The sequence below is a fragment of the Mesoplodon mirus genome, assembly GCF_964341445.2.
Source record: "Mesoplodon mirus genome assembly, chromosome: 12".
Taxonomy (NCBI): Eukaryota; Metazoa; Chordata; class Mammalia; order Artiodactyla; family Ziphiidae; genus Mesoplodon; species Mesoplodon mirus.
In genome coordinates, this window is record NC_138988.1 from 22,774,204 (window position 1) to 22,786,771 (window position 12,568).

Genomic DNA, 12,568 nt, shown 5'->3' on the forward strand with positions numbered 1-12,568 from the left:
CTCAGTGACAGACATTCTCTGCTCCCTCGCAGCCCCACCCTTATCCTCAGTATATCAGAATTACTGTACCCGTTACAGTTGTTTTTCAACCTACTTTAAGATTGTTACCATTTTGACCCACTGTTCTCACTGGGAGTATGTTGTATTAGGGAGGTCTCTTGGGACACCCAAGTGTGTATAGGGCACGTACGTGTATACATACACACACAGAGAAAATAAAGCCGAGAGCAAAGTGACCTGCCTCAGCCATGAAATTGTAAGTGGCAGAGCTGAGGCCAGAGCCTAACTTACCATGAGGGCGTCTGTCTTGGTCCCGAAAAGGACACTGAGCTGGAGGGAGATGGGGATACTGGAGGGTCATTAGCTCCTTCCCTCTAAGAACACAGAGCCTTTCTAAATGTCGAGAAAGCCCACAAACAAGACGGGTTGTGGTTACTTCCCTTTCCCACTGCCTCGCAGGTAGATGCAAGAACTGTTTACATCTTAAAGTGGTTTTTTGAATTTATTTTTGTTCAGCCCAGCGTGGTACTTTTTTTTTCCTTTTTAAACTGGTTATAAGCCTTTACCTGTGTAACGTCTTCAAAATTTGTCCTCAGAGGATATGATTAGTAGTTTTGTTTGTAGGAATTTGTTGCTTTATGTGGACACATGGGGTTTTAGATTAGAGTTTGTGATACCTTTAAAAAGCATATAAAAATACACAAAAGAAGATTCACACTATATAGATATGCATAAAATTAGTTTTGTAGATCGGCTCATGAAATACTAGAGATAAGTGCATTCTTGTGAATTGAGTCATTGCCAGGAAGCTACCAGAGTGATTTATTTTTAAGTGTTTCTTTTCGTGATTGCAAAAGTGACTAACATATGTAAAAAATTCCAGTAATATAGAAATATAAAAATTAGAAAAGTAAAATTTCCCTCTATTCTCACCCCTTAATTGCCATGCTTTGTTTCTGTCCTTTTTCTCTGTAAAATGTGTATTACCACATTTTGTAACAGTATTATTATATACAACTTTCAGGAACGTGCATTTTTAATTTATGGAATCTTTGACATCAATCAGAAGTTCCCAGATTATAGAAACTTTAGATTTCTAAGTTTGTTCAAGACGCTATTTAAGCACATTACATACATTGATTCACATTGGTTTTTTTTTTTCCTAAGTCTGTGTTTGTGGTGTGTTCCTTGGGATAGTAATAGGGGAGGTGAGACAGTGCTACTCATCATGTGCTCCATGAGTCAGTACCTGTACTGGTTACTGTTTCGCAAATAGATTAAGTTCAAAAACTGAGTACACTGTTAATCCTATCTAATCGCTGTCCTGTTACACATAGTTTGTACACTGGCTCTCATCCACAGACTACAATTTGAGTAGCATGATATACAAAAAAACAAAACAAAATGAACAAACAACAAAAAAATGAAAAACAGGTTCATTGGTCAAATAGGGTAAAGTACGTTAAAAAGCTTTCCATACCAGAAGACTCCAAGAAAAGGCTGTGTTGATGATATTGTTTGTGTCAGTCACAGATGAAGATTGTTGAAATGTATCTAACTGAACTTCTCATGGCATGAGTGTTGATGGAGTCCATTTAGATTCTCTCTGTAACAGTCCCTAAAGTATTTTAATATCCTGGCTCATATGAAGAGCATCTTAATGTCAAAAAACTGGTCTGTATATAAAAATTTCTTGAATTATCTCTTGATAATCATCATTTTCCTGAGAATGTTTTTTTGAAGAGTGATGGGTTGTTCCTACCAAGCAGGAGCTGTTTGAGGCAGCAGCTGGTCTTTACAAATAGAAATTTGACGGAATGCAGAGCATATCTGTCAACACTTTAGAAGATTAAGAATAGGACTCTTGAATGACACTTATCCTAAAACGTTATAACGTATTGCTTGTCAGACTAACTACTGAAAGTTATTAAATCTGGCTCGCCAGACTAGCTCTGTATTAGAAAGTGACTTGAAATCGGAATGGTTCTGTGAAAATCCTAACACCGTGTGCCAAGAAATATTTCTTACAAACTCATGAGCTACCATTTATGATAGAAGAATCACTATGAAACCCCTTATAAGGTACTTTATTTTTGACCAGTCATCAGTTCCTTAAAGGTGTGAAAAGAAGGAGTTCTGTATTCATCACGTTATAGCTTTCTAGGTCATCATATATTTATCGCATTTCATGTGACTTAAAAATTAATGCTTTTGTGGCTTCTGGGTAGCTAAAATCTAATGTTACTTAATCAGTAACATTTTTTGTGAAACATATTACTGAACTTTTAGGAAAAGCAATGTATGTGATTTTATTATTTTCACTTCTAGTACTGATTCTTCATGGATATTCTTATTTTCTTTCAAAAAGCATCCAAGACATCTGTTACTAGTTTTGTTGGGAGTGTTGGTACAGCCTCTCTCTCCAAGGAAATTTAATAGTACTTATCAAAATTTTAAATATGAACAATATAAAACTTAGCCATTTTACCTTTATATACCTTGACCAGAGGGATACTAAAACAATGGAGCAAAGCTATACGTACAGAAATAATCACTGAGGCAGCATTTTAGAAATATGAGTCCACATAAATTGTCTGTCATCAGGGACATGGTCAAATAAATATTGACATGTAAGTACTGTGTAGTCACAATGAAGAGAGAAGACCTTGTACAATCCAAGTTGTAGTATTAAGATTAAGAACAAAAAGGAAGAAAGAAGGGCATTCAAGCGTGTATAATATGCATCTGTGTGCAGGAGATTCCATGACTAATGCTTGCAGATGCATAGGGAAGAGGTAAAAGTTAGTAGTGGTTTTTCCTGGTAGGGTTGCTTCGTGCCTCTGTTGAGGCCGTGCAGAGCAAAAGGACACCTGTCTGGCACATGTGTGGAGAAAGAAATCCTTCCATCTGATTTACCTCCTGCCCATTCGTGGTCCTGGAATATGACCACATCCTCATAGAGAAAAGGATGACTTTTTCTGATAATCACAAAGGTTCCATATGGACTTGTGATCACTCTGACTACTGGGGCCCAAGGGGTGTGTATGTGCAGCAGGGAGCTGCTTTCACTGTCTCCTCTGTATACTGTTAGTATCGTTTGCATTATTTTCAAACAAGCAAATATTATGTTTGTAATTTAAAAGAAAGTATAAATTGAAATAAAAATACAGTGATCCAAGAGACAGAAGTATTCAAACATAGGAAGCATCAGACATACCATAAAAAGAATCCTTCTTTGGCAACCAAACTTGGTTTTCCACCAGTGCAATCTGAGAAAAATCAGTGTAGTAATATATATGTACTGTTAATGTCTCAAATTAAAATAACAGCTGCTTCCCTGGAGTTTTTCTTAAGTGTCAGGGTTTCCGAAGGAAGAAGAAAAAGAAGATTAAAGTGGGAAGGTTCCTTGAAGCAAACCGAATACCTGTCACTTGGACAAGTTATCAGGATCAATTAAGGAGGTGAAAATGGGCACGGTGCGCCCTGAGAGCAGCACTCTCAAATCTCACTGGGTTTAAAGACCCTGAAAATGAAGCTGTTTGATTTGTGTAACAAGTTTGTATAGATTTCCAAGTGGAAATCAGCTCGATGCTGACTTAATTTGACTTTCCCACTAATGTGGTAGGTGATGGTTGCTGAAGCCTTGGACATTTCTAGGGAAACCTACTTGGCCATTCTGATGGACCGGTCCTGCAATGGCCCTGTGCTGGTGGGCAGCCCTCAGGGGGGCGTTGACATTGAAGAGGTGGCAGCTTCGAATCCAGAACTTATTTTTAAGGTATGTTTAGATTCCTGACTATGCTCTGTTCATTGATTGTTGCTATACAACCTGTTAAAGATTTAGTGTGGAGTCTGAGCCAGGTAGACTCTTCCTGGGATTTAAGGCATGAAGATATTGAGTCCTTTTTCTTACTGGGTGTCCAGTTGAAGGTTGGGTAGATACAAAGTATGTGCTTTTCAAGGTCTTTTTCTTTGCTTTTTTCCCCTCCCTTTGTTTTTTCCTCCTTCTTGCCTTTTCTTACCCCCTCATTTCTTTCCATCCAACTTGCCCCAAGAATTAACCAGTGGAAGATGATTGTGATATTTCCATTTCCTCTTGGTTAACTCTACCCCATTAAACAGTATACATGACCCAGAAATTCTCCCCCAGGAAATCAGATGTGAACTAGAGACTGCCTTGATGTTTTTCAGTACTGGTAATGAATCCTTCTAACGCCCAGATTCTATCAGTTTGTTTCAATTCATTAAATCTTGTGTGTGGGTTTTTGTTTTGTTTTTGATATTAGGATGAGTTTCTAGCCAAAGATACCTGAGGTCAAATCCTAACTAGCCAGTACATTTCTCAGTGTCTCTAAGCCTCATTTTTTGAATGAGTAAAATGAAAATGGGGGTAATTCCCACCCCGTAGAATTGTGAGGATTAAATGAGGTGATGTATATAAAGTGCTTATCAACCTACCTCAACTATAAGAAGAAAAACCTAAGGTCTTTAGAACTATAATCCCAGCTTTTAATTCTGAGTTTTTAGTGTCAAAAAAATCACAAAAAATTTTTTTCGCAGAAACATTCATTATTCCTTTTAGAAAGTGATTTTTTTCCCTCCAAAAAGCAAGGATTTTATTTCTTGAAACTCTTCATTTATATAAGGTAGTAATACTTTGGAGATTGGTTTTAAAGTATTTTCACCAATGTTACATATTTAAGTTAACTACTTTGGAAGTTAACTTGAGACTTTACATGGTGGCTTACCAATAATACCTACCCATTTTTGAAATTAACATGATTTAAAGCAAACCATTCCATTTGTTAAGAGAATACATGAAATAATATGTGTGAACAGCACTCAGTTTTGGAGGGAATGGCCCTTTGTAGAGCTAGGGTATTATTATTAACTATCATCATCAATAGAGTGTTTAAATCATAAGGTAATATTTAACCTGTATAAGACAAGCTCTAAACTTAACATCAGTATTAGGCAGGAAAAACTTACTTTGGAAGCCTTCCAAAAAATGTCATAAAAATTAACTGCCTAAATATTCATCACTGCCATCTGTATAGTAATTAAAAGTGAAAACTGGCCTCGGATTGTCTTGTCAGCATGCCACCCTGAAGAATTATATAGTTTTTGGAAAGGCTGTTTTATAGATGGTCTGCTAATTAAAATATACCCTATAGGCAGCTGTGATGGCCCAGCTCAGAGATCTCTGGAAGGGTGCCACACTTTAATTACTCATTTGCAAATAAATACTAAGTATTTTCTTTTGAGGTTGTAAATCTTTTCATTTGACTGTCTGAATTTTGCTCATTTGATTCATTTTTATTAGGAGCAAATTGACATTATTGAAGGGATAAAGGACAGCCAAGCTCAGCGGATGGCCGAAAATCTAGGCTTCTTTGGGCCTTTGAAAAACCAGGTACCTGAGCAATTATTGGCCGGTGTGTCTGACTTGTTTCAGAAAATGTTTGGGAACTTGCTAATTGCCTCTAATGTTTGTGATTATCAGGAAATAGGGTAATTTATTGTTTTCTTTTTTTTCCTCTAGTTGTTTATAATGAAAAAATATTTGGTGTTCCAAAGAGGATGTTTATGACATGTGTGTTTGTATATATATATTGATATATCAGTATGTATGTGTATGAGAGTGTGTCACCTGCAGACTCATGCACTTTGTTATGTATGTTGGTCTCTTTGTCTTTTTGGTAGCATTGCAGCTCCAGCGCATGAATTATAAGAGGCAATATAGTGGTTAGAAGCACAGGCTGTAGAGTCAGGCAGTCCTGAGTTTGAATCCTGTACTGCTACCCAGTACATGTGTGATTCAGACCATCTGAACGTCACTTTCATCATCTGTAAAATGGGGTGGTGATATCCTAACTGAGAGAGTTATCATGAGGATTGAGTGACCTGATGTGTGAAGGTGCATATTCAATACTCCAGAAAGGTCAGTTCTTATTGTTATTAATAATATACATTACTTAACTAATTGCTATTCTTTCATAGCTAATGGGCATTTGAGGTGAATGTTAATGGCACAGAGGTGATATTTCACTGAAAACAGCTTAAATTATGCCAATTTAGTAATTATATCCCTTGGTTTCAAAGACAGAAAAATCACCCTCTGAGCTATTAAGGGAGAGAGTCTGTCTTGAGCATCTCAGTCCTGCACTGCCCTTGGTCCTGCCCATAGAGCCTGATTTTATGTCTACGTAGGCAAGCTTCCTTATCTCACAATTAAATCAGAAGAATTTACTGGCTATTGTTTTCCTCTTCCATAACTAAGAGGAGCCACCTTGATAACCCTTCATCCTCTGTGTGCATGCATATTTGTGTGTGTGTGTGTGTGTGTGTGTGTGTTGTCCTAGAGCTCTAGGATTGTTATAGTTTCCTTTAATTTAGTTGGGTAATGTTCCTCCAGTAAAACAGTCAGTTGTGCACTCTTTTTTTTTCCTGCCTTTACTTTTTCTTTTGATTAATTCTATCTCTAGAAGTTTAATGGGTAACAATAAGGCAAGTCCTAGAAGGGTGAAGCAGAATAAAACTTTAAAATATATTTGTTTCAATTAGAGAGAACAGCACTTACTTGAAGACTGGGGAAAAGGCTCCAGTGGAAAGCTAAAGGTTCAAAATGGTAGTAGGAAACAGGATCATTGGGGACTAAACCTCAGTAGGAAATAGAAAGGGCCAGGCTTCAGCGGACAGTTAGAGGAATTAATTGTCATTTCCGAGACTGGCAAAGAGACGCCAGGTTAGTGACCTGCTGAAAGAGAGATAATGGAGGATTTGTGGGTAAGGGCTGCAGTGGTTGGTTTCACTTCCTGAGTATGAGGCCACTAACTATATTAGCTGATCATTTGAGATTTATTGAATGGCTTCTTGTGTCTGGGTGGTGGTCACGGAGAGCCATTCTCCATGTGGTCACTGTGTTCTAGCCACACTGTCCCACAGTCAGTTCCAGAATGTGCTCAGTAGCCCTGTTGACATCCTCTATACCCCTTTGCACATCTGTGTTTCTCTTGGACATTTGCAGTCACCTTTGCTGTATTCTCATCTGCACCACAGCAGGGACTTAGTGAATCTTGCTTACTACTGTGTTGCCAACAAAGTGCTTGGCAAATATATTAGATGCCCAAGAAACATCTATCATATGCGTGAGTAAGTGAAATAACACATCTAGGATGTCCACTTGGAAGAGATTCCTAGGGAGTCAGGGATGGGTAGCTGTAAGTGACAAGAGAATAAATTTGGAGTGGATAAAATCTGCTGAACACATGGCTTGAAAACTCAGGAGGTAAACATAACAGCGTTCTAGAGAAGGCAATAATAGTATTATGTACACCATCAGTCCCTCCCCCCAACATAATGTAAGAGACAATTAAGTTATTTATAGTTCTTAAATGACTGAATCATGTTTTCCTAGTACCCTAAACACTCTAGGTTTTAAGTGAGTTATCTATGGAAGGAAGATGAACATGCAAGTTCTCAGGGGTCATTAGTAGCTATATTGTCATTATATTTTTGACTTAATATACTGAGGAAAGTAAAGAAGTGTTTTAAATCAGTTTTTTTTTCTCCTTTTTTCATTGTTGTCTCTATGAAAGGCTTTACATCTTCATTTGCTCAGCAAAGTTGGACCAAGGTCATCTGCTGAACCCTGGCGAACAGAGGTGATAACTAGCCGCTGTTTCCTAGGGGCTCAGAGGGCAGTGGTCGGCCTTCTGACAGTGAACACAGGAGGAGGGTGTGTGAAGGAGAGAGAGAGAGATCTCAGCTGTAGTTGTGTCCACATTTGTTCATCTGGGGCCCCCCGTTTATATTTGTACAGCAGAACGTGGAACGCATGGCGTAGCAGCGTGGGAAACTTTTGGAGCTGTAGATTTAGGGATCTCTGCTTTACAGTGCTTCCTCCAGTCATGGGGCTCAGTGCACTGTGAGCAGAGGAGCCACCTGAGAGGAGAAGACATTTATTTAAATGATCAGCCATTGGTGATCTTTTGATAAAGAAATGGTATCTTAGAGGCCCCTTGACTCAATGTGACTTTGAAAGTTACTTGATTTTCATTTAGGATGTGGTTTGAGCCTTTGGAGGTGCCTCACTCATGGATAAATGACATATAAAATGATTCTCATATAAAATTATTAATATCTTTCCTGTGACTCATGCCTGTTGTCTCTAAAATATGATGTATTAATATTAGGTTTAACCAAAACTAAACATCACCTTGCGTAAAAACCTACCAAGTATATGTTCCTGGTGAAAATACATTTCAGCAAGAGCTGACTGAAAAGACTGAAGCCATGGGAAAACTGAATATGACTAAAATCCGCAAGTTCCTCAAGCATGTCTTATCATCTATACTATTCATTTCTAAAAACATAGGCACCATGAATTGGCAACATGCGTCTCTAAGTATTTAAGCTGATGAAAATATCCAATAAACCAAGTTAATACAAGCTCATTAACCCTTCTGAGTGTGGTTTGTACCTCTGGCTACCTTTAAGAACCATATATGAATGTTGATGATATTAATTCCTGGAGTGCAAGAGAAGTTTTTCAAGTTTTTTTTTAACCTGTTAAAACATTTTTGAAGACATTGGTAAATTTGTCAGGGTTTCATGCATATGGCCCTCAGGATATTTGATGTTAGGCATTTAGTTTTTTTGATTGCTTAACAAATAACCTTAAAATAACATTAATTGTGGCAAAAAAGAAACAAAACAAATATTCTGTACAGCATGGTTACTGAGGAAGTAGGTGGCAGTGGCAAGCTGGCTAACTGCACATTTACTAGCAGGATGTTTTCTTTGACTGTGTTTAATCTGTTTTTTAAATTTGAACACATTTAGAAAGCAGGGGAGCCAACTCAACTTGCCACAGGCCTTGCCATTTCCTATTATTACACCTGGGCAGACTGAAGACGCTTTGCCTGGAGAGGCTTTGTAGTCATTTGGTGTATAGCCTCTGGAATAAGGCACGTTTTGTCTCCAAGCCAGGCTGGATCTCCCTTGTGGATATTACAACACAGATTTTATAACATATACCCCTTGTAGGTCTTACAGCATAGATCTAGTCATGCTTCAAAAAATGTTTATGGTTTGCCTTTACATAATAATAAACAATTGTAATAACGAATGCCCCCCAAGTGCTGTGTTAATGTATAACTACAATGGCAGTAACATGAGAAAATTCAGGCTTCATGCTAAGCTAGGTTAATATAAGCTTTAGAAGTTTTAAAGCAACCCAGGTGTTCATAGACAAATAAATGGGCAAAAAAAATGTAGTATATATATACAATGGAAGGTTGTTCAGCCTCAAAAAAAAGCGAGATCCTGACACGTGCTGCAGTGTAGATGAGTCTTGAGGACATTTTGCTAAGTGAAATTAGCCAATCACAAAAAGACAAATATGTATCATTCCATTTATATGCGGTATCTAGAGTAGTCAAAGACTGGTTGTTAGGGACTGGGGGAGGGGAGAATGGGAAGTTGATATTTAATGGGTATGGAGTTTCCGTTTTCAGGATTCTGAAAAAGTTCTGGAGCTTGGTTGTACAACATTGTGAGTGTACTTGACACTGATGAACTATACACTTAAAAATGGTTGAGTTTGTGAATTTTATGTTATGTGCATTAAAAAGTGTTTTAAAGTATCTGGGATAAGATCTTATATATGTATGCACACAGAAGTTATTTCTATTATGCAGTGTATCCTTATTATTAAATTAATGATTATTTCAACCATTATTTATTGTGTTGACTCTGCACAGAGGCTGAATAACTGTAGTGGATGCCATGGTGCCCAAGGTAGACATCATGCCTCTCTTATGCAGCTCACATTGCACGCTCATATTGATAACCTGGAAAATCCCTAAAAATACAAAAAATATTCAGCAGTGAGTCACTTATCTGCTCTACACTGTAACTCAAATAAAATCTGTTTGCATTTATAAAAATAGAGTAAGTATTAAATAAAGAAAATCTTTTAAAGTTTTTGAAAAAATAATGGTAGAATTGTGAGGGTGGGACCAACCTTTTTCAAGTCTGGCACAAAGCCAGAAGCCAAGAATGACATTATTATTATCAAATTTCCATGCAGCAGAAGTAACAAAAACATGGGCAAAAGATAAATGTTAAAGGGCAAAAATATTTGCAATTTCTATGAGATTAAGAGCTAAATTCCTTCATGTAAAAGCGCCTCATATAAATTAAAACGAGAAATACTAAAATCTCAACAGAAGGATCGGCAAAATTCACAGCAGAGGAAATACAGATGCTTCAATATCATAGAGAAATGCTCAGATTCATTCACAGTAAGAGCGATTCAAATTAATACCATATATGAGGTACCCATTTTTACCTAGCATTCTGAAAGATCCAGATAGCTGATGGTTGTGAGTAGAAAAACAACCTCTATGATGCTGGTTTGTAGAAGGGGACATTAGTGAAAGCTTTTACCAAGAACAATTTAATAAAATCTTTTATTATGTAAAATGCCCACCCATTTTTGCTCCACTCCAGGGAATATATCCTACAGATGTTTAATCATATGTACGATATATATGTACAGATATAGGTAAGGCAGCATTTAAAGTAATGTCAAACTACTGGAAACGAAATGACCATTATTTAAGAGACAGGTTAAATGAATTATGATACATCCATACAGTAAAATATCATGCAGCCATTTACAAGATTGCTCTCTTTGTGTTGCTGACAAAGGCCCTCTGAAACCTATTAATAAAGAAACAAGGTATAGAACCAAGTTGGGTTTCTTAAAAAAGATGAATGCAGAGTGTGTATACTTGCATATGCATAGCTGTATCTCTCTTTTTTTTTTTTTTTTTTTTGTGGTACGTGGGCCTCTCACTGTTGTGGCCTCTCCCGTTGCGGAGCACAGGCTCCGGACGTGCAGGCTCAGCGGCCATGGCTCATGGGCCCAGCCGCTCCACGGCATGTGGGATCTTCCCGGACCGGGGCACGAACCCGTGTCCCCTGTATCGGCAGGCTGACTCCCAACCACTGCACCACTAGGCAAGCCTGCATAGCTGTATCTCTTAACGAAGCATCAAGCAGTAAGTGGCTGCTGCAGGAGGACAGATGGGGGCTATGTGGCTGGGGAGTCTGGTGAAGGTTCTGAGGGAGACCCTTGTGTACCTTGGGAATTTTGTATCATGTACATGTACTATCTAGCCAGAAAAAAAAAAATATTAAAAAATATTCAGTCTTACTCATTATGTTTGTTTATGTCCACTGGCTTTCAAATTAGGATTTAAGGAAGTTTACACATGTATATACAATAAATTAAGATAATATGAATTACATACATCTCCAGGAGTTCTTTACTCAATACCAGAACAAAGAAATCACTCCTAGTATTTACCACAGTGAGACTTTATTCTAGGTAATTGGTTATGTAGGTGCTGTGAGAGCAGAGAAGTTTCAGAGTGGACAGCGAGGCAATGCAGAATTAAACAACAGCAGGAAATTGTTGCTACCTGTGTGCTCAAGGGACAGAGTGAGGCGGTGGTATCACTGGACTTTGGGATACAGAAGTTGGGACCCTGGTGGGAATTAAAGCCAGAGGAGACAGAAAGAAAGGGGTAGAAATACCCCTCTATTTCCTTCCTCCCACCTCCTGTCTCTCACCGCTGCTTTCCATTGGCTGAACTGAAGCCAGCTGGCCCAGGAGCCTTGGAAACACAGCCTGAAAGTGTCAGCTCCCTTGATACAGAGTAGAGATGGAGAAAAGCCAGAAACGAATCTGAGGGCAAATAATGCAGGATGGGAACAATGAACAAAAATGTAGCAATGGGAAAACCATGGCTGGGAAGTAAGATGGAGCCAAGAATGAGACGGAACCCCAGCATTCAGCCTTCACTGCACATTCTCACTGTGCTGCATCACAGGCTGTGTTCACTGCAGGTGCGAGCTTTCCAGAGTGCTGTCACGCCTCATTTGTGATTCTTCCCCTAGCCCCGGCTCACACAGTGCCAGCCTGCTGCGACACGAGCAGTTAATAAATGTTGGTTGAAAAGAATGAATGAGCGAGTGAATTTCAAGCAGAGTGAGAAAGATGAAGTCAGGGACACAACACCAGGGAAACTGTTGGATATTCTTGCTCTTTGTGGTTTATGCCTTTGGGACAAACTTTTTAGTTTGAACTGTGCTATTTAGTAAGTTTACTGTTTGGGACTTTCATCTTCCTGTTTTGCAACCATTTCCATTAGACACTCAGTAATTGTTTTTTCACAGATTATAGGTTTGGATTGATGAATATAATAACAGTTTTATTCCGGCCTAATAAGGAAAACCTTGTCAATATAAACTCTTGAAATCATGTTTACCTTTTACTTAGATGGAGCTTGTTTGTATTAATGATTGTAGCTCATATGGTGCTATAGCTCACCTAATAGGGACATGATAATTTTCAAAAAGATTAACAACGTTTTTAGGCCATACTGAAAATATTTTGTTTTCTTGATAATGGTATTTCCTGGTGTCTGGAGGAAAGGTGAGCAATTCCTTCTAATGAATCGCAATAGAAATTAAAATAATTATGCTTTTCTGTTTT

The 12,568-nt window shown here is 38.1% G+C and overlaps 1 protein-coding gene across 4 annotated transcripts in view; it reads left to right on the forward strand.

Moving 5' to 3' along the window:
• Nucleotides 1-12,568, forward strand: part of SUCLG2 (succinate-CoA ligase GDP-forming subunit beta) — a 306,029-nt gene that overhangs the window by 129,387 nt on the left and 164,074 nt on the right. For all 4 annotated transcript variants that reach the window (XM_082638974.1, XM_082638972.1, XM_082638971.1 and 1 more), the window contains exons 5-6: nucleotides 3,626-3,778; nucleotides 5,324-5,413. In XM_082638974.1, coding sequence (XP_082495100.1) covers nucleotides 3,626-3,778; nucleotides 5,324-5,413 — 243 coding nt within the window. The remainder of the gene's footprint in view (nucleotides 1-3,625; nucleotides 3,779-5,323; nucleotides 5,414-12,568) is intronic.